General features: G+C 43.6%; 1 protein-coding gene across 1 annotated transcript in view; it reads right to left on the reverse strand.

The window, feature by feature from the left end:
- Positions 1-23,647, reverse strand: part of LOC144782723 (interferon-induced very large GTPase 1-like) — a 118,098-nt gene that overhangs the window by 27,832 nt on the left and 66,619 nt on the right. The window contains exon 2 of the mRNA XM_078662050.1: positions 13,400-13,483. Within this exon, the coding sequence (XP_078518176.1) occupies positions 13,400-13,415 (16 nt within the window). The 5' untranslated portion in view covers positions 13,416-13,483. The remainder of the gene's footprint in view (positions 1-13,399; positions 13,484-23,647) is intronic.

The following is a 23,647-nucleotide window of genomic DNA, read 5'->3' on the forward strand; positions in this document are numbered from 1 at the left end:
CTTTTCTCTTTCAGCAACCTGCCCACCTCACAGCAACCGGGACCCCTCCCTCACCTTTACCTTGATCTTTCCAGCATCTCTAATCGCCCAACGGGCCCCTCCTTTACATTCTACCTCCCAAGAAATAATCTCATAACGAGAAATGAGGCATAATTTATTGAGGAGTTTGTGTGAACAGCGTGTGCCCTCCGTGTCACGTCAGAGCACCAGCAGGTGGAAAGAACAAACCTTATTGTTGGGAGGGCCTATTAGCATGTAGTCAGGCAGGGGGATGAAACATATTCGATATTCCTCAGCACAACCCTTGTTCGCAAACAATCAATTCCCTTTGAAGGAAAGTCTGAAAACCTAGTTTTCCATAGTTTTCTGAACTTCATGTCGTTGACTTTAGCATCTGAGCTGCCTTCAAGGGTGTCTCAGAGGGGGAACATCCTTAACAACGAGTCACAGTCACATTAGCAGTGAGACATTGTGAACTGGACGTCTCGTGTCACTTCCATTTCACCTTCCCTCCTGCATTCATCTCTTTCTTACAACACCAGAGCGGATTTTGACACCATACTTCATTCTGTAGTGTACATGCACAACTGAACAAGTTCCACAGCACCGGGAAATGTTAAGGTAGCATGATGAAAAGTGACATAAGCACGGCGGATAAGCACACTGTCTTCAGGGCATGAATTTTGCAATATATTAGCAGACGGTGCAAAGCAGAGTAAACATCCATACATTAAAATAGTTTTAACCTCGGGAACGTGGTCAGCTGTGATTTGTTCAGTGTTAGCATTACGATGACGCGCTTTCTTGCACGCACTCAATAATCGTTATTTCTGACTGAGTTGATGGGGTCTTTGACACTATACTTTGGAGGTCTTCAAATTGATTTTTATGAATAATTAACACTCTATGGTGACGATTTTCAATATTAACCTGTTATGTGACTCCGGCGGTAGTAAATGGGAGGGGGCGGCATTTCTCATTTCTCACCTGGGGCGGCAATACACCTAGAAACGGCCCTGTCTGCTACTGAAACCAGCTTGTTTTTGGAAGAAAAGAACTTATGACCGAGCGTTCTCCGGGGCAGCAACGAGAATCTGGAACGCTCTCCCCCGAGCATTAGAAGAATCCTAACCATCGCAGCATTAAAAAAAGAAGCAAAATCTTTTCATATGAGGAAATTTCTCCCATAAGACCTTTCAACAGAACCGATGGCTACAATCCTTTCATGTCTGTCTCCATGTGTCCGCTAGCCTTTCACTAACCACATATGGGCTTGTTTATATGTTTTATCTGTGGTCGTGTGTTTTAAGCTCTCTGGTGGTGTGTTTTAAGCTCTCGGACTTTAATTAAACTAATGACTGCTATATATGTTATACCCTTTCTGAAGTTTTAATGCTGTAAAGATTTAGTGATTTGTAATCTATAAGGTCTAATGTTGAAATACGTCTGTAAAGCGCTCTGATATCCTTTGCAGGGTCATGTTTGCGCTATAGAAAACACCAAAAATAAAATAAAACATCATGTTGGATGTGAGTTGTTATCATTTAAATGTTGTTCTACTGTCTGACCACGTGCATTCCCCTCGTTCAACTGCCCCTCTACATTCTGTTTTTAGGTCGAGGGACCGTCGCTCTCACTGCGAAGCAGTGAGGGGCGGAGTCCTGACGATTTAATGTTTTGGAGTTAGGAAGCTTGGAACCCGCCTCTCTCCTCCATTCTCCTACATTGGCTGGCTTCCTAAACGGAGGCCAGCCATTAGAGGAGAAGGGATTCACTCCAATAAAGCCCCGTCTCTTTCGGATTCGGGGGCGTGTTTTTTTGCGTTCTTTCGACTGTGACGTCATCCGTCACTCAGAACGCCAAAACACGCCCCCGAATCCAAAAATGTTCGGAGCTTTGCGCCGCCATTTCTGCCCGACCGCCTGACGCGACAGACCGTTTCCCTGCTCCTGCTCTCTCCCTCCGTTGTTTAATCCTCGCTCTCTCTGCCTCCCTCCCTCCCCGCTCGAGTGGTGACGCGCCCCCTTTGCCTGCTCTGTCCCTGCTCCGGCTCAGTGTGCTCGGCTTGGGGTTTGGGCCTCTCCCTGTTCTGTCGGGATCTCCGCTCCGAGCATGCCTCCTCCCCAGAGCCTGGAGAGATGCAGCGCTGGAAGCCCCGTGCAGCAGGCGGAGGCATTCCTGTCCTCTTCTTCTCCCTTCCTGTCCTCTTACTCTCCCTTCCGGTCCTCTCCCATTCCTCCTACAACTCATCCTTGTATTTGTTTCCATCTCTCCTTCCTCTCCTCCTCTGTCTATCTTCCTAACCCTCTCTTTCCTCTCCTCTGCCGTCTACGATTGATCTCTTCCGCACCGTCCTGCCTCTCTTCCCCCGTCCCATGCAATTCTCATTGGAGGTGTACAACACACGGGGGCAGCCTTGTCCCACCGCGCCCTTGTGCCTGGGACATGTGAGCTCAGCGAGCTGTGGAGTTTAAGGAGTGATCCGAAAGTTCAGCCTCTCAGCTCTCCTCCCTGGCTTGTCCTCCGGAGGGATGGCTCTCCTCGGCGCTTGTGGTTAGTCACTTGGAGAGCACGGGGCCGCGGACTATTTACAGTACCGACCCCCGCCCCCAACCCCAAAATAAATAAACATTTAGACAGAGGCTGGGAATGGAGATGGACTTCGGGGTCCCGTCAGGAGAACCTCAGAGCAGGACTGCCTCCGATGAACCGGCTGTACACTCCGCAGCGGCCTGAACCCCCCCTGCAGCAGCCTGACAGGAACCCGCCCCGGCCCGACCCCATCTGGCACTGAGGACACCGCTCCTCGAGCCTGATTGCCCCACCAATGGGCTTCAGCGCAGGTAGGACCCGAGCGATGACTCTTACTCTTTCCCTACCCCCCTTTCCATATTTAACATTTCCAACTGGTCGTACTTCGTCCTGATAGCCCTCACTCCTCGTTTCCTTTGTCTTATGCCTCCTTGCTTTCCCTCTATCACTCCCTTCCTCCATCACAGTCTTAGTCTCCCTCTCAAGCACCATCCCCCTAGCCATCCCTCGTCTCCTTCCTTCATATCTCACTCCTTCCTTCCGTCTCTTATACCCTTCCTTCACATCGCACTGCTTCCCTCTATACATTACTCCCACTCCACTTCCCTCATCTCTTCCTTCAGTCCCCACATCTTCCTTTTCTCATTCCTTAATATTTTCTCCTTTCTTACTCCTTCCTCTATTCCTCACACATTCCCTCTATTATACCTTTCCGAATTCTGTTACACAATTCCTCTGCATTTCAAACCCACACCTTTCTCTTTCCTTCTTTCTACTCGTCACTCCTCTCCATGCCTCACCTTTGCTCTTCCTGGCTCATCCCCCATTCCATGCTCATTGTTTTGAGTAATATCACATAGTTTTATCGATCCCTCACTGCGGACCATCCATATCTCACTCTTTTCGGCATCTCTCCTGCCACATTCGCACTCATTCCCTTTCCTTCCCACTTGTTTACTCTATTCCTCTATCTGAGTGACACTCTGTATAAGGCCCAGGGCCGTATGTGGCCCCTTTACCCTTTACATGGGGCTCTTGGTCATGTTTACTCGACTCAGCACAAACAATAAGGCGATGTTAAATAATCGTGAAAATGTTTATTTATACTTAATTGAAGTAAAGGGAAAGTAGAACAGAAGGTGTCTTGCACCACTTAACTTTACGAAGCTCTTAATTTTTAAAAACATCTTGCAACAAATGTGTAAAAATATGGTAAAGTCTCTTCAAAATAAAAAAAAGTGTATTTTATTATCCTGCAGAAGCAAATCACTGTAGTACGTTGAGATTATATCTGCATTGCAAAGCATTTTTTAAGTGATAAATTGAGAAGTATTTTAAGTGATAAGTTTCGAACAGAAATCTAGAAACATTCATGACCCCTTGCCCCACCCCCACCCACAACAATACCAATGGTGAACTAAGAGGTGAGTCCGTTATGTGCACATTTTCTGTGGCCTGGGCTGCTATTATGCATGAGGAACATTATAGGTTATCAAATTAAACATAAGAGAAGATTAGTAAAGCATAGATCTTGAAGTTATGTATTTTGAGGTCTTTAGCAAATTAAACATAGGAGAAGATTGGTAAAGCATTGATCTTGAAGTCATGTATTTTTAGGTCATATATTTGATCATTTAAAAAAGGAGGCAAAGTGAAATGAAACAGTTGCCTTGTATCACCCCGCCTGCAGCTCACCTCACTCACTTGAGTCACTCAGTCACAGTGACGTGGAGTACAGGTGAATGTAACCAGCAATACACACACCCTCCTGACCCCGACTGAATGACAACCACAAACAACAAACCAAACAAACGCTTCTTCTGTTCCAGAGGTGCTCAATAGACGAGGGTCGCACCTATCGTCGGTGCAGCAGGAGCAGTGGCACCGGGTGGAGACCTGAGGAGCCCACTGCATCCAATTTTGGTTCTCTTATCCTACCTAAAGTGCTTGAAAGAAGGGGTATTTCCTGGCTTGCAACACAGTTGCTATGCCACTGTGATGGGCACGCTCTTTCAGCCTCTTCCAAAATTCAGGGCGTAGATCAGGCGCAGCTCCCCCAACCAAGACAATGAATAACTGAGATATGGATGGGGATACGCGGGGCATCACATTTTCCATGGTGTTGGGGGCATAATTTTGCGTTTAACCACAGCCCAAAATATCGAATCTATCTGCCACCCCATAAAAATTCCGAGAGGTCAATTAGGAAATTGTTGTGCTGGAGCCAGATATAGAGTATATATTTGTGGGCGTCTGCGAAGAACCGAAAGCAGCTGACCGGCGGAACAACAATTGGAGTAACCTTTCACCAGGGGCATAGCTTGGTCAAGATTGGGGGCGAGGGGATTTCAAATTTCCCAACAAACACGCTGGAGTATCTTGTGAAAATACACAACATGAGAAGCAGGGCAAGGTGGGCTTAAGGTGCAGTGTGTTAAGAGTACTTAAAACTCGTTCTTTTTCAAACTAACCAACAGTTTTTAAGACCTTCATAAGTGAGTGTGTGTGTGTGTGTTTGTCAATCGGTGTGTATGTGAAAATGCCATGTGAAATCTAACAGACACCTCACAATATCCGACTGAAAACACTTGTGAGTTGTACCCTGTTATTTACTACAGAAAACACTGATTAGGGTGGTGTAACACCCCCAAACATACTCCACCCCTAAAACTACGCCCCTGCAAGTAACATACTGATTGAAACACATGGGTTGAAAGGCACCAGAGCAGTTCAAACCAACGGAGGCCAGCAGAGTGATCGAAACCAGTTCACCCCACGGGAGGTGACGTCAAATATTTCCCAATACTCAAAACTAGCCACACGGGACAGCTGGATAGAACTGGAATTCCATGAGGGAAACTCCCAAGAGAAATTCCTGCGCCCCGGGGAAGGAATTCTAAGAGACGTCAGCCCGTCAATTCAAATAATGTTTAACAGAAGTGAACTGAGCCTTGTTTAAACATGTCCCCCCAAATCATAAAACCGCAGCCAATAAACAAACAACGCCTCCTAAATACTGACGACTAAGTTGCTGACATTTTTGAAGGCTACTGTAAAAAATACCATAGCAAAGACTTTAATCCATCCGGTGCTGGCCGTTCACGGCTAACTGGCCTCAATGTTTGCACAACATGCATGACCAGCACTGGGGGAATCTCTGCACCAGCTGGTCTTTCAAGCGCCTATACAGGCAGGCCTGAACCCCATGACCTGTCCAGGGTAATGTACACACGTCCCATGCTCTCCAGGCCCATGTAGACTACATTCAGGAAGGGGTCTGTATCAGCTTACCACCTCAATGTTCAGCCCTTGACATACAGAATGCATATCTGATGCTTTGGAGTTATTTTTTTTCAACTTTGATAATACCGTTTGTTTACATTGATTTTGTATTCCTTGCATATCTAGTATGTACTTTGCTATCTACAAATAAACAGATGAAAGATAATGGAACCTGAAGCTCCAGAGACAGTCAGGCTCCCAGTATACAGATTATCCGTTGTCCCCTTCACTAGGAGCTCGCACTTTGCTTGTAATTAAGTGTATATCACATTTTGCTGAGTTTTCATTTGCTTTGATTTTATGTTGCATTATGGTAGTGGTATCTGTTTAGTGCAGGTTGGCCTTTGGAACAGTCCAGCCCGGGCAGATAAGAGCGGTGGGCCGCGGCTGCTTTGGAATATGGTAAACAAAAAGAGATGGGGCGAGGCGCAGATAAAGGTCCAGCTTGTAGGCCCCCACAAAGACGATATGTGAAGGCTGCCAAGGAGGCAGATCGAGGGATCTGCTCCCTTAGGAGCAAGGATCCTCACTGTGTGTGTATGTGGCTCTGTGTGTGTATGTGGCTCTGGGTGTGTATGTGGCTCTGGGTGTATGTGGCTCTGGGTGGGTATGTGGCTCTGTGTGTGTGGCTCTGAGTGTGTGTGGGGCTCTGGGTGTGTGTGGGGCTCTGGGTGTGTGTGGGGCTCTGGGTGTGTCTGGGGCTCTGGGTGTGTGTGGGGCTCTGTGTGTGTAGGGCTCTATGTGTGTAGGGCTCTGTGTGTGTAGGGCTCTGTGTGTGTGGGGGGGGGCTCTGTGTGTGTGGGGGGGGCTCTGTGTGTGTGGGGGGGGGGCTCTGTGTGTGTGGGGGGGCTCTGTGTGTGTGTGTGGCTCTGTGTGTGTGTGTGTGTGTGGCTCTGTGTGGGTGGCTCTGTATGTGTGTGTGGGTGGCTTTGTGTGTGTGGCTCTGTGTGGGTGTAAATGCAATCGGTCATGCATTTGCGAGCGATTAAGCTATTGGCATTGTAAATGACAATGCCATTTATTTAACGATTAAGCTATGGCAATGTAAATGATAATGCCATTTATTTATGATTTTAAAAAAAAAAGTCATGAGCAATGCCAATAGCTCTACCTTTAATAATGCCGAGACCATTGCATTGTAAATGCTTGTTTATTTCTCCTGTCTGGTTCTTATAGAAAAAAAATGTTCCTGCTTTTTATGGTCTTTGTTGTTCTGACTTGTGCTGGCAAAATTGTACAACTGCTGCTATACTCATCAAACAGAGGAGATTGTTGTGTCCAGCTCTTGGTAGTTTGTCTTCCTCCTGTTTCCACAACATCTGGATCCCACATAACATATATAACAGGAAAAATAAAACGTTGTCTTGCCAACATGAATGCACAAAGCACCTTCCCACCAATAAGAATTCCCACTTAAGTCCACCTTCCAAGATGCATCATCAGAAATTTCTCCTATTGATTAAACAACTATTGGACTCTAGAACTTCATAACTGGCTTGAGCCTTGGAGAAATAGGATGCTTAAGTTATCCAATTTTAAATGTTAGAAAAATGATTATCTTATTTCCTGTAAACAGTTCAACTAAGGCTGCTTCTATCTTGCTTGGCTGGTGGGAGACCAATGGGATGTAGAAGTAACTGGAACTATACGTTTTTTTAATGCAAACTGGAGGTATTGTAGTGAGCCACGTGAATGCAGAAGTAGAACTCCTTGGACCAGGTTAACTAAGGGGTTTTATGCCAGTGCGATGCTAAGTGACACAAATCATCGTGAAGCATCGCAAAGAGCCCACACAGCAGCAATGGATCCGTTTTTATGTAAAGAAGCTATTTTGCACTGAAAATTGATATTTGCACTGCACCCGATTCCCCTGCTAATATATACAAGCGGGCATGTCTGGGAGGTAGAGCACAAAAACTTCAGGCTTTATTTCAAGCCAGATTTACTACATAAGAGTGATCTGGCCTGTCCTAAATCCGAATGCCAGAGAAAAGCAGATGCAAGCAAGAGATTAAAGAGTATATCTCCCAATATACTTTCAAGGAAAATGTGTACTTTACTCTAAAGCAAACATCTTAAATTCTTACCATAGTGCTGGTGCCTAAACCTAGAAATTTGTACTGGAGGGTGTGCCGCCAGTAAAAATCCTGGACTAGACAGTCCAGAGTCTCCTTTGTTCCACAGTGAGAGACTGCAGGATGCAGAAGAGCCAGATTTAGAGCAGGTGTAGCCCATTAATTCACCACCAGGGGACTCTTACTAAATCCGGTGCTGACTTCTTGTCTGGCCTTCATTCAACGCAGCGCTGCAATTTTTCATGCAGCACCTCTCCCATGAAGGTCAGTAGATCTAGGCCTCTGAGTGTAGAGCTACAATGAACTTACAAGATAAACCTATCTTCTTGACTTCCTTTAAGTCATGGAATGGTCTGAAATACCCCCAAGACTTTTGTAAGGGTAAGTGAATGGATTAGGCGTCTCCCTGTCATTATATCTTTGGAAATGAGGCTTCGACCTTTTCGTTCAATAAAAACCAAGAAATGCTTTGGAAACTCTTTCGTAAGTGGACACTGAGGTCCTGATGTGCTATGGGTTGATCGAAGGATTTTATGACAAAATTCTGATATTCTGGACATTTCAGTGATTTTACTGGCCTAACCTGATGCACTTATGAATGGAGCTCAGTGAAATTGGTCTGACACTAAACTTCTTTAGTACGGCCTAAAAATGTTAAACCATGGGAAACAAACCAATTTTGGTACTACCATAACTCCTACCCATGCCATGACGTGGGAAAAGTGTAACTCGTGTAGAGAAGAGTGAGTGTGTCATTGGGTGTTGAAGAGTTACAATAATTAAGTGATAAATCTGATGGAGGGAGTTACAAATTGAATTTCTAAGTGCTCAATTAATGTTGGATTTAGTAATCTATTACTAAGTCTGAATTTGATAACTTCCTTCATATGCTCTCTGTTACCTTGGTGACACGACATCCTATGTTAATAAATTGGCCATGTTGTCTGTGTACTTCCTTCATATGCTGGCTGTTACCTTGGTGACACGTCATCCTATGTTAATAAATTGGCCATGTTGTCTGTGTACAAACATTAATAATATCATTACTGTTATCATAGATTAGGTAATGTACTGTATATGTGAGAAAAATGTCTGATGTTACAAAAAGTGGACAGCGGGGGTTGGAGTTAAGGTTAAGTTAGTACTTTATCTGGGGAGGAGCATGGCCAACCGTGAAGCAAGATGGCCCACAAACCTGAAACCTGGGGCATCGTCTCCTGATCATCTTGCGGTGTGCGTTGGCTAGCAACGACCCGAGCAGCCCCTGACTGGTGACGGGAACATGAGAGGTGTTTGGCGCTGTTAATTTGCCTGTCGCTGTGACCGTGAACAGAGGCGTGTGGAGCAAGGAGCTCAGAGGTCCGCACAGGCAAAATGGCGCATTGCTGCGGCCGTCCACACTAGCTGTTGCACCTTTTGCAGCTGACTCTTACAACCCAGGGGAGCAGACCGGATTCAAGTTAGAGCCCTGGCCCGTGGCTGGTCAGGTGGCAGAGCTGGAGCAAGATCCCCGCATGGCTGGACAGACTGGGCATGCTCGCTGCACCCAGAGAAAGCAGAGTGGAAACTTGCATCGCCGGGCAGTTTTTGCCTTATTGGATCCCCAGAAGATGGACCACATGAGAATAGCGAGGTCACAGTACACCAGGTACCGGGTTCTAGAGCTGCTGCGGCGGTGAAAAAGGAGAAAAATGGACTGCCCCTGCCGCAGAGAGTGCCACGAAGAGAGGAAACTATGAGCAAGGGCATGAGGGGGTGCAGATACTGACCCCTGGAGCCACCTCCCTGGATGTCTGCAAGTTGGAGCGGGCAGGCCCTGACATGGGAGCCAGAGTCAATGGTACTGATGGGTGTGCTGGTACAGAAGTTGGGGGCGGTGCAGACCAGAGTGGTAAAGAAGAGAATGAGGAGGTTCTCTGAGGTGGAGCACAGGGGAAATGACTGGGAGAGAGACAATAAATCTGACTAATGACCTGCTGTGTGGAGTGGCTGGGTATGCCCATTGGTGCGAATGGACTAGTGCACCAGATGGATCAGTGCAGGGAGCTGGTGGACTAATACTGAGACAGGGTGGGCCATTCTAGATCAACCAAAGATGCCCCAGTGCTCTACCGACAGGAGACGGAGGATGCCTTGCCCGCAGGCAGGAACCAAATGGACCAGGAGAAACTGGACTCACAGCAAAGTCACCGAGCCCCTGATAAGCTGGACCAAATGGGATTCCACTTTTAAGCATAATTGAGACATTCTGTGATTGGAAACGTATCCCACTTTGTGAATGTATTTTAATGTTGGTAACTCATATTAAGCCTAAATAAACATGTGCGTCCATTGGTTGAATTGAATAACTTAGTAAGCTGTAACTGGTCATTGAAATGCCAAACAAATACAAAAACTTTGATATGTTTTGCGTTTTCTGGACATACCTCTTACTCCGCCCACTGACCAATTCTGGGGTTATTCCCGCCCTGTGATTCTCCGCCCACAGTTCCCCTACTTTTTTTCCCCACTTCGACCACTACTGAGAAGGCCTTATACAGCCTCAAGCAGCAACATTACAAGAGAGGGGAAAGGACCGTAAGGCTACTGACTTTTTAACTTAGAAAGCAAGAAGCCCAACTGGCTGTACCTGCAATACAACTGACAGTCCACCTCACTGACAGAGAGACTGCTTTCAGAAACTACTACCCCACCCCTACTCAGTGGGAGGTAGGGACTCCCTGGTGGCTGAAGATACTTTCTTCTCCCATATCCCCTTACCACGCTTGATGGATGGACAACAACATACTTTGGAGCAAGACATAAGTGAAGATGAAATAGGACAGGTCATAAAAGATGTCCCGCGTAATAAAATGTCAAATGTCAGGGCTAATCGTTACTAGGCAGAGTATTACAGAATCACTCAACACCTAATAGTCCCCATTTTTGTAAAACGTTCAATGAAATCTGAGGAGGCTCATCACCCCTCGTGAAGTCAAAACCTGGAAAATACCCTCTAAACTATGCAAGGTATAGGCCTATTTCCTTATTAAATATGGTCCAGAAAAGCTATACATGAATATATAATTGGTGGTAAGATGCAATGCCACTCCCTTGTGGCTTTCAAGATTGGCAGGGGGACAAGACAGGGTGCCCACTCTTTACCCTGCTGCAGCTTAGGCTTATCAGAGGCGAGTGTTACCATTTGTTGTGAGCACAAAGTCAATAAATAAGACCCGCATTCAATAAGAAGTCCGAGACTAATTTAGAAAATTACCACAGACTTCTATATAATTTTAGACACCAAAATGTTCGGAGTCAGGTAAGTACTTTTGGGGTTATAGATTTTTGAAGTAATGCAGTAAAAAAACAAATAACTTTTTCGAGATATGAGCCTCAAACGTGGTAATATTATCCTATAAGAGAAACATTCACTGCATACAGTTACTTGCAAGCAGTTCTTTAGGGTACCTTTTGTGACTTAAGGTGATCATGGGCCAAGGTCCAAGAAACCACCAGCAGTTCGGATTCACCTGCCCTGGAGTGTCCGGGTGCCGAGGTGCTAGTCGCATTGGTAGCCTCAAGCGCTACAAATCAATGTCTATGGCCAAGGCTGCAGGGTCACTCTCAGTGAGGCTCTCTTTGGTCCTGAAGTCCTGCATCGGCAGATCAACGGTTGGCACCGGTGGTGTCCGGACCAGACACACAACAAGCCTTGGTTGCTGCAAGTGCTCCATATCAAGGTTATTGCTGCTTGGCAGCTCCTGGAGGGTCGGGAGCCTCCAAATTTGACAGCGAGACACATCCGACCTTCTAGAACCACGGTGATGACCTCCTGGTGTGATGCAATCTTATGTAATGGCCAGTGGACACTACATATGTTAAAGATTTTTCCTGATCACTTGCAATGGCGTGGCAATGGAATCAGACATCACAGGGGCATATCTGCTCATGAAGCTAAGTCCTCATATATAATATAATGCACCCTGCCGTAGGGCTCAAAGGCCTGCTGTAGGGGCGACTTACATTTATGCAGTCTACATTGCCATTGCTCACATGGAGTGTGCCATTTTGTTTTTTCAGAATGGTGTGCACCATTTCATGCAGCCTGCAATAGCAGCCTGTATGTAGTTTTTGTGAGGGTCCCTTAGGGCGGAATATTACATGCTACAGCCCTTAAGGACCATATTCAGTACCCATGCCCTAGGGTACCAGTGATACCATTTACTAGGGCCTCCTTATAGGAGTGCTAAAGACCTTGACATTTGGGTTACAACTGAACATTTACCTTGTTTTAGGGAACGAGCACTGGCACTGGAGACCTGGCCAGCAGGGGCCCAGTGCAACTTCAGTCATAAAGCATAATTACTAGGGCAAAAAGTGGGGGAGACCGTGTCAAAAAGGGTACTTTGCTACAGCAGTACACATATAAGCGGGTATCTAGAGACTCTTAGCAGGTTGCTTGAGTTTACAAACCTGCCCTTGTCAACATTTAATCACTCTACACAAAATGATCTCACTCCTCCCACCCCTCATGTGTTCATGCTTTTCTGACTGGTGGCATGAAAAAGACAAATGAGATGATGGTGCAGGACTTTAGTGGGTTAAAAGGGGTATGTGGAGCATCCTCTGGCCCCAGGAAGGATGTGGGGAAAAAAGGGACATATTATGCTCTTTAAAATAGTATGAAAATCTAGTTTTCACCAGAGTATCATTAGATGAGCTAGGACATAAAGTTTATGTAGCTGCAGTTTTTGCCACTAACTTACACATAAAAAAGTAAATGTAGAAGGGGATGTAAATGGGTTGGCAGAATGTTGCCAGGCCACAAGGAGGATGGTATAGTACAAGCAAATGAAGTACTTACCTTTAAAAAACAAATCACAACGCGGGACCCACAGTTCCAAACGTGAGCCCAAAGAACTGTGAGCCATTTTGGATCTGTGGATATATTAGTTCTACAGGTATGAAGACGTGATGCACTGGCTGAACACCATGCTTAGTGGGCTCTTTAGAAACGTGCACTGAGTGCAAGTCTTGCACTCAGAACCGGCTGCTCACATGTTCTCTGGAGGCAGGGCACCGGTGTGGGGATGGAGGGCTCGTGAACTGCTCACGCCTCACATATAATAGGAATGTTGGTCATGGTCAAACGGCTTGCCAACTCATTTCTAAAGGAAGAGGTGTTCAGGGAAGGCCAGAGACTAGATCCAAAGCACACTGCATGGTCACAGGCCATGCCCAGTCACATTTTAGGTAGGTTAAGAAGATGTACATAAAGTTATAATAAACAACCCTAATGGCATTGTAAAAGACAGATATGTGAAGGCCAACAACAGTTTATCTATTTGGAACCAAATCTTATACACAGTGTAATCAAGCCCTTGCAGAGATATGGGTACTTAAGTCTTTGACATCTTACTAGTAGGTGTGGTGGATGGTCCCTTTTTTGTTGAAAAATCTGACACTGATAACTTTGGAGGTAAGGATCCCCATAAACAACAGACTTAGATATAAGATTAGAAGCTTACCTTTCTGCTGTATCATTGTGCTGCAGTATTACATGTAATTAGCCTTCCAGAAACTCAGCCATTACAAGGTAAAGTGGTGAACAACTATTAGAAAAAACCATTCAAAGAATAAAAACGAATGACTTTTTTGTTTGAAAAGATCATTCCTCTTCTAGTGTCCTTATACGAAAAGTGATACAGTGTTTTATCTTTTGATTGCCTTCACCCAAACAACTGGACAAGTAACATATTGTTTAATAAAATGCACTACTTTTAAACATTTAAGCAAAGATTTTGGTTAAACAATCAAAGGGTTGAATTTTTCACTGAATACAAGGATATGGGCATGAATAGGAACCTTGACTTTACAAACCACTTAAGATCACATGAACAGTGAAGCAAAGCAGTGGTAGATGCACTTGATAGACCAGATCTTGAACTAGACCATAATTCTCTGAAGGTGTTAAGAGAAACATTTAATCTGAAAACCGCAAATCTGTTGCTACTTGCTGCTATGTGGAAATGAAGTATTGGTACACTAAGATATCAAACGTCTAGAAGTAATTGAAATAAATACCTGGCTGTCTTGGCTTTACTTCTCAAGGGAAACAGTGAACTCAGCACTGTTATTAGATTTAAGACTTTGGATGATTAGATTTAAATATTTTCAAAGACTTATGAACTATTGGTAAAGAATAACGGTCGCAGCAGAGGGCTCAGTCGGCATACTGTAAAGTCATACCTTCAGTCAGAGTCGTACTTACCTTGGATGGTTAACTTAGACAATATTATAACGTCTGTGGACCCAAAAAAGGATTTTGAAACAAGCTCCTAGATAGATGTCAATCGAGACGAAAACAATGTATACAATCTTCAGGATTATTGTCTCTGACCTCAACTTTCTATATGCAGGAAACTGTGCTGAGTGGAAAATTGCAGCCATATCTTAAAAAAAACATATAGGAAAGGGGTAACAGACGATGGATGCGGAAATTCAGAATAAGCCAAGTACCCTGGGTCATTGATTGGAAGATGCCTAAAATCGGGACAATCTACTTAGTAGGGGGATCAGAAATGTGCCCATTCAGCAAAAATGGTCATTGTTAATTTATCCATCAAATCGTATTCTATTCAACCATCTTACAAGTAATAATGGGGTCTTTTATGACCTGCTTTTGGGGCACCGAAGTACAGAATGATTGACATTTTGTTGACTACTGTTATGAAATGGAATAAAGTAACGCTGCGTTTTAGGCTAGTTAATTAATTTTTTTAAATAAACAATATAAAGATTGAAGTAGTCTGCGGTGGAAGGTTCTGTTGTGGAAGGTTCTGTTGATAACTGAATAAGATGGTAGGCTATTTTATTCGAATCTGCTAAGCACTTTACTTAATTATTTGCTGCTATGGATTCAATGTATTTTATATTACTTTTTACTTTGGATATAACCATCGGTTTAGTATAAATTACATAAATATTGGGACATTTTGAATATCATTTATTATGTTTCTACAAATGCAATGTAATTTACACTATTACTAGCTTTAAGTAGTAAGTTATTACCCCTTAGTAAAGGTTCTAAATAAGTTTAGGTATAGAAGCAGATAATGTAGCAATTTGGTAAGTTTTAATACAAGATTTTGCTAAGCAACTTATAAAATGTCACGCTTTTGTGACACAAATGCACTGTATGATATTTATACCCCTGAGGTTAAACTTTCTGATAATATGACGGGTTCGTTTCAACCATATAACACATGTAATGAATAGTATATAACTCTTGTTTGTTGTGTGAAATGTAATCTTTACAATGTGTATGGTTTTAGTTATAAGCTAGAAACACAAGCAATAGACTAGTCAAGGTCAGGGCTGGATGGAAGTAGATTGGCATTTTTAGCATATTATGCTGATTTGTATCAAGAAATTTAAGTTGTAATCTTTGTCTATCCAGAGGGGGAGAGTTGAGGGACACTTTTCTACTTTATTTGTATTAAATAGTATGTATTGTGTAATGCTGTTTTAAAAAGTTTGTTTTGCCATTTCGGCACAATATCAAACTAAATAAAACATGAACTTAAACTACTTCTAGGCAATGATAATTTTAATGTAATTAATTCAGGGCTTCACCCCCAGTTCGCTTTGGAATCCTGAGTGATAAATAGAAATGTTTATATTTGAATGTCTCCTAAGCATTTAAGATGATATGGGACCTATAAAATTTACTTTTCACTTTGAACCCACACTTTCTTTGGGGGTTCTCTTCAGGACAAAGGTTTGGTGAGTTCTTAGGGGGCACGACAAAAGGTTTTGCTTCCGACCAATCAGTAGTCGAGATTATTAGGGATTTGTACAATTTCAATTCAATTAGTATTTATTATGATTTAGAATTCTGAAGAATTCCACATAAAGTACATAAATAAAACATCATTCATTACATACAGGAATGCGAAGTAAGAATACAAGTACAATTTTATACTAAAATACCAGCAATTAAAAGAGAGGACCTTTTCCTACAGTAGACTAAACTATACACTGGGCAACGTCATATCAATGCAATAGGTCTTTTTTCAGTTAAAACACAATATGGGCTGTCAGGAGAACCTATTTTAAAAAGAGGTACACAGAAGAGTTAATCACAATTATAATAGGGTCTTAGGGAAAACGGAAAAGCAGTACCCCATCATACAAAAGTGCACGTGCTCTGTGCAATTTCCGGAGGGGTGCCTACCAAAAGCTCCCCTACAAAAAGTGCAAGTGCATTGTGCAATCTTTTAGGGCAAATGCCTCCCTCCCTCCCCTAGCAGCAGTATATTTGATTTCACATCGAGGTATTATAAGTTCTCGAGTCACTTAAATGAACAACTTTCCATTAAAACACACTATGGGCCGACAGGAAAACCTGATTTAAAAATAGGTACACAGAAGAAACAATACCAGATGTAATCCGTATTTAGGGAAAGGGGAAAAAGCACTACATTAACACAGAAAAGTGCAAATGCTCTGTGCAAAATTTGGAGGAGTTTTGACAATAGAGCTCCCAACAATGCTGTCCATCCTTCCATTCAATGAACATAGTATCAGATCTCTTTCGCGAGAGACCACATATATTGACTTCTTAATTATCTGCTTTAACGAGGTTTTACATAAAGCTTGTGCCCCTTCCTTATCTAGACTGAACATACTTAAAGCCTTTATATAATTTCTAAAAATAGCACTTTTCCCCTTCATATTTACGAACATTTCCCTGTGCAATGCTGCCCTCAATAGATTATCGGGGCCATTTATCAAAGCATTACACCCTCTTAGACAGGCAGCCATTGATAACACGTATGTCGAAAGAAGTCCAAATTCGAGCCTAAGTGCCGCGATTGGCGCAGCATAATTCAGATTACATATTTGGCGCCAGATCTTTCCTTCCACTTTCTCAAATTTGGCCCATTCACACTCATCTACTGTTTCACTAGCATAATTCAAAGTCGGCGGTATTTTTATTTTGTACACCGAGATAATGTGGGAAAAATGTCTTTTCCCACATTGAAAATATTTTTCCTAAATATGGATAAAATTTCACAACTTCAAGTTTTTCCCTTTCCAGAAACCAACTCAGATTTTTTCTCACCTTACACCCCTGATAGCTAAAAATCATAACTTTGCTCTTTAAAATGTTTATTTTAAAAAAATGCTCCTCTGTGTACTTAACCAGCTCTCTCAATCTTCGTTGCAGCCCAATTGGTGTTAAATCCATTATTATTGCATCATCTGCATACAACAAACAACTTAATTTAAGAAGACCTAATTGGGGAGGGTCACCTTTACTCCATCCCACACTACTCGGCAGATCATTGATATAGATAGAAAAGAGTAAAGGTGCCAAAAGGATCCCCTGCTTTAGCCCGTTGTGTGTACATATTTTCCTTGATAGGCCTTGAGATCCCCCCAACAAAACTTGTGTCCACATAAAGGAATGCAATTATTAGTCTTAAAAGGTTCCCTGGGATCCCCATTGTAACCAATTTCCTCCACAGCGTCCCCCTATCAACCCTATCGAACGCTGTGGAGAAATCTTTAAAAGCGGTATACAACGGGACCCCTCGGCCCACAGGATATTTTTCAATTAACGTTTGTAAGACAGAAATGTTATCCAGAGTGCCACTATTCTTGCGGAATCCTGTTTGTTCCAGAGGTATGTGATTGTTTCCAAATGCCCACTCTTGCAAGTGGCCAAGAATACTCTTCGCAAACAGTTTCCCTGTTGCGTCTAAAAGGGAAATTTGTCTGAAACTAGACGGGGAATTTCTTGGGCCCTTCTTATATAACGGAACCAATATACATCCCTTCCAGGAATACGGGATGGTCCCAGTGTCCCAGTATCATAACAATGAGCAAACAACGGATATAAAAATTTTGCCCAATCTTCACAATCCTGTTTTATTATGACTACTGGAACATCATCTGGTCCCATTGCCCCAGAGTATCTTGACCCCTTAATATAATCTACAATTTCCAAGTCTGTAGGTTCTCCTACGTCAACCCCCAATTCTGAGTTCTTAAGAACCCCCTCAAACTGATCTGCTAAATGATTAGGAGCATACAGTTGGGAGATATAAGTAGACCATTCAGATTCGGAGATTAAAATGGGTTGTGATTTTTCTCTACCATCACAAAACTTCGTTGTCAATGCCCAGTACTTTCTGGTATCCCCGGATAAGGACACTTCACGAAGGGTTACCCATTTTTCATCTTCAACTTTCCTCCGATCTTTTTTTTCTATTCCGTACCTGTTTTAGTCTATAAATCTCTCTCTGATTTTTTAAACTAGGGGCTTTAAATTGGAGTCTAATCAACTCGTTAATCTCCTTATTCAGTTTTTTGATTTCCCATGAAATTAATACTATAGGGGAGGTTCTCATGTCTTGTTAATTTCTTCCCAATTTTCTGATTGCTGCCAAAACTCTCTCATACCTCACAATCGGAGTCTCCAGACTTGGCCTAAATGCGATATTGACCAATAAGTACGGCCATTATTTCGGGAATAGACTACATTTTCCTTCCTCCGATTCCAGAGTTCGGGCTTCTCGGTATTTATAACCATCCTTACCACTAAAATATTATGGTCACTCATCTTAGAGGGGAGCACCTCAAACTGTGTACACGCACTGAACAATTGAATGGAAACTGCCATGTAATTAATAAGGGTCTGACCGTAAGTTCCATTAAAGGTATAAGATGCAGCTGAATCCTCAGGAAATCTACCATTTAAAAATATTAAATCCAGATTCCTAAGACTTTGCAAGAGGGAAAGGCCTCGTTTATCAGATTTTAACTGAGCCGGAAATACAGGCTCTGGAATAGCCCACACCTCCTCCAAATCCATATTAGAGTAGACCATAGCAGCACTATTATTTATTTTAGCGTTAAAATCCCCTACCAACAATATGCGTGCATTTTCTTCCGTGTTACACAAGCTTTGTGCGAAACTGCAGATGGAGTCAACCAATGGGTTAGATGCCCTCCCCGGGGGGATGTACACATTTACCAAAACCAGAAACTTTACATGCCCTAAGTTATCATTTCCTAATTTCAGTTTTGCACAAATACAACAATTTGAGGAGTGTTTGTATATCACGGGGTGCCATGTTATATTGCAATTAAGTAAAATAGCTAGGCCTCCACTTGCGTGCCCTTTTGTGGATTTTTTTGCTATACTGCAAAACACATAATAATTCTTTAGCTGGAACTCTTCCGTAGCCCATGTCTCTTGAAGACAGATGATCATGGGGTTTATATCAGCCAATAATTTGAGCTTATGGCAAGATTTTCCTAGCCCCGCCACGTTCCATGATATAATTTTCCCCAGTTGGCTACCCCCGTTCCACGGGCTTTATACTTGATGTTTTTACCCCATTCAAGGTACTAGCAACCCAACTCCATTTTGTCACCTCATCATCCCCATCAGCTCTGGGGGCCTCCTGAACCTCGGGTGTTGGAAACTTAATTTCTCTTACTCCCGTTTTACTTCCTACCGTTATTTCCATGTCTTCAAACTTTATGTGTGCATTTTCATCCTTACACTCAGTACAGCTCCTCCCTTGCATCTGATAACATGCTCCAGAATTTTTAATCAGAGTTCTATGCGGGACAACTCTTGGTAAGATGTCTATTCCTCGTTTCCTGAAACTATCAATATTTGCTAAAACAAGAGCTGACACTATACCTGAGGAAAAAGTGGCTATAGTACCAGGGGGGAGCTCCTCCAATCTAAGTATACCAGTTCAATATCATTAGTGGTGATTAACCCCAGATCCTCTATTTCAGAAATAAGTCTAAGGAGGGCACTTCTATTCAGTAACATTGGTTCAGCGTCGAAAAGAGAGCTAAAGATTAAAACCTTGTTCGCTTGCCTGGCACCTATGTCAGTGTTCCTAGTTTTGTTCATGCCTGATTGATCCGTAGGTGAATTACATTTTGGCATACCCCCACTATTATTATCAACCGACATTATTCTCAGACCCACACCCATATCCTGACCAGATACTGCACTCGATGAGGGTAGAACAGGCCCACAGGGGTGTTGGAATACACCTCCTGAGGCTCCAATAGGGTCTATTACGGGGCTATTTAATTTGACCAATTTTCTCCCTGAACCAAGGCCACTCCTTAAGCCAATAATTTGTTCACTAGCTTCCTTACCCTCTTGAGACAAAGGGGCATTCAGTTCTATAGTTGAACTATTATATTGAAGATCATTTTCCTGCCCATAACTTTGTCTCTCTTCCAATATGGGTTGCACCGCAGACCTTATATATTTTCCGATGGAGGGGGACATGTAACTAGTTTCTATTTCATTTTCAGGATGGAACCGCAGTTTTTTCTATTTACGTTTTGGTTAACCGACGGTTCTTCATCTTCCTCTTCTTCCCCCTATGGCCACTTTTAGTATTTCCTTTCCTCGCGAGAGATGCCTCCCCCACAGGTGGACTAACTGAGGAATTGCATAAATCGTCAGATGGCTTTGGACTTAGTTCTTTTGAAATGATTTTATTAAAAATTGGGAAAAGACGTACTGGTTTTAAAGCTGAGGAAACCTCTATCTTTGTCTTTTCCCCAGAAGTATGAACCTTGTCACATTCCTTAAGATTAGGATAAGGTAAATCGGAACTTATGTTCCTTTCGGGGGAAGCCCTTTCGGAACTATCAATAGGCTCTTTTAGACCCCTCACCACTGAATTTGTACCAATATTTTTGATCAACTTGACTGGGTACTGGTGGAGCCTTTTCCGGGATTAATGGGGCTTGTTTAAACTGTTTAAGATCTTGAACCCCTATCAGTATAGGTGAAAGGACTTCCAGTATATGATCAGAGTTTAAAGTACTTTTCTCCAACAGAGACAAAATTGCGGACATGATTTTCTCCAATCTCAAAAGGAACTCCAAGATCCCCCCTGACCAAACATTTTCACTTATATTCAGAGAGTTCAAAGAGTTCACTACACATTTGTCCTCAGCCGCTGAAACTCCCAATATCTTTTCAACTGAAAGATCTAACAAATCACCAGCCAAAGATAAGTTAGTAGGTGTACCACTGTACATGGCTGGCATATGCGTTTGAGCTCCTATTAATGGCGGGAGCACTTGAATATCCTGAGACAATTCAAAGTCCATCTCCGAAGTCCCCGGCTTTTTCAACTGCTTCATTCGTTCTACGTTCTTTTCTATTTGAACAGCAATATCCGGTAATGTAAGATCCTCCGGTTTCGACTGCCCGGAATTAAGGCTGGATTCTAACCACCAGTCCATCCTAGGCAAAGGATCAGTTCCTTTTATGGGCAGACAGGCCAGCGCCGATCTCTGATTCATTTTTGTATTGTCCATAAGGGTTACCAAATCTGCTAGGGGGGTTAATGAATTAACTTCCTTTTTTTTCGGTGAACATTTCCCGGGGGTTACCATCTTCCTCCACCCACAACAAAACTGCTTCAGTTTCCATTTCCATGGTATTACCCTTCCTTTCTGCTTGGCATAAATCCACTTCTCTTGGAGGAAGTACCACTCCAGATTCACCTCCATTGTTCTGGCATATGATTACGGCAGGGTAAAGCGCCTCTGGTTTTATAGATCGGCACTCTACTCTATTCCCGGGTGCTACATGCGTGTCCATTAATTCTTCACCTGACTTCTCCCTATTCTCCTCGTCTATTGAGCCTTTTCCGCGTTTAGAACTTCTTATCCCTTTTGAGAACATTGTCAGCACCGATGGATAGGATTTAATAAGTGTGAGATGCTCACCGTTTCTCCGACGGCGAATGGTTTTCTGTGGCTTCAATGAGCTTTTATCTCTCAACTTACTGCCTCCCTGATTCACTGCTGAATTCCCTTTTCATTGTGAACATAGAACCCTATCTGGCATTACCATTGCATAAGAGACGTCGAGATAGCTTGCTCTTAATGCTTTTCGGTCATTAAGGTATGCGAAATGGAGGATAGGAGATAGGAGAATAGAGATAGGAGAATAGAGATATAACAAACAGGCCCGCCACACATAGCCTTCAGCAACTCCTACCGCCTTCAGAATCCAACCATTCCCACCGCGTTTTCGCTCTTGTTGGTTCCTGCTACGCCTGTGCTTTTCAGTAGGATTCACCTGCTGCCGTGCCTGTGTGGTCAGTAACGCCTCTGTCTCGAGTAGCTCCACGTGCTCCTCACACTCCTACCACAGTTGAGTCATGCTTAGAACTTACAAAGGCCACTTGTTCTGAGCCACGGCCGCCACAACAACTCACAACCTCCGCTCAGCTCTGGACGGCTCGCTTCTCTCGTCGCAGCCATACTCACTCTCCCACACGTCCTCGAGGACGGAAAGTGAACTTTACTTGCGGCTTGTGACTTGTGACTTAGCTGTGCGCCTCTCGCATCACTCCCGCCGCATCTCACAAAATCCACTCAACAATCCACCACAATCCACCACGGCCGTGGAGGGGGAGTTCTGAGCGCCGTTCTTGCCAGCTTTACCTCTGACCCTCCGAGCCGCCGCTCTGTTTCCCCACCTCGCCTTCTCTTCGTGGGTGCAAAACGTCCGTCAGCCTCCTTTAACCTTTAACGTGCACCAACCTGCACCAACTTCGAACCAGGCTCACAGCCTCACAGCCGCCAGATGCCTTCACTTTCTCCACAACGACCCAGCACGGGGGGTTGCACAGGCTCAGGCTCCGACTCTCTAGTCCGACTCTCTAGTCCGACTGTCCCGCAGCGCCCGCCTTGACCTCACCCGCGGCGGTGGCGGTGCCTTCGGTAATTCAGCTGAACCGCAGCTTTTCGTTCTTTTTTGGCTTTGGCTTGGTTTTAGGATATGTCTGGGGTACAGGCTGTGGTACAGGCTAGGAGTGAGATATGGGCTTCTTATGGGCTTTCTCTGCGGGCTTTCTTCTTACACGCATGCCGCCCGCGACCCGCGACCGTTACACCGTTCCTCTGCTCCGCACCTCCGCTCGTATCGTGACTCCTCTTCTTCTGATCAATCAAAACCACCAGGGATTTGTACTGGTGCACCAAATCAAAGGAGCAGGACAGGCTTTTCTGGATTGCTCATGTTGTTCTGTGAGTCTCTTTGATTTTTATTTGTTTAGAAGTGGATACTGGAGCCCGGGGTGATTCCTTTACAAAAGCTTGTTAGGGGTCCCTCTGGATCACATTGTCCTCCTGCCACATGGATAATGGTGTTGTGTTCCTCTGTCCTGAAGAGAACCCCCAAAGAAAGTATGGGTTCAAAATGGGTTCAAAACGCGTAGACCGGTATGTATCAATAGGGGATTCTAGTTTAACCAGTATCAATATGGAAGTATAAATTCATTTGTCTAAAGAAACTATTGGAAGCCCATATTAGATACCTCTGGACCCTTTGTACGTTCCAGTACTAAGAGCACTTACTGTGAATGTAATGCTCTGGTCTTGTAAAATCTTGGATTGGTGAAGATGCAATTTTAGCCTAGCCGGGTGTGCTCATAGCCTCCCAGCTAAAGCAAAGGGAATCCCTGCCAACTATATCTGCCCTACACAATTCAGATGGTATAATCCTATCTTACCCTATCACCATCATAAAATAATTTGCATGTTTCTATTACTATATTTTATATAGCCAATAATCTAGAAAATGTCACAGAGGAAGGCTCTTTTATAGCTAACATAAGACACTGCCCTTGGAGTATAGAGAAGAAATAGAACAGTAAATTTTAGAAGAGGAGAAAGCAGAAGCGATAAAACTTGTAGAAACA

Source organism: Lissotriton helveticus, chromosome 9, assembly GCF_964261635.1.
Source record: "Lissotriton helveticus chromosome 9, aLisHel1.1, whole genome shotgun sequence".
In the NCBI taxonomy this organism is placed as follows: domain Eukaryota; kingdom Metazoa; phylum Chordata; class Amphibia; order Caudata; family Salamandridae; genus Lissotriton; species Lissotriton helveticus.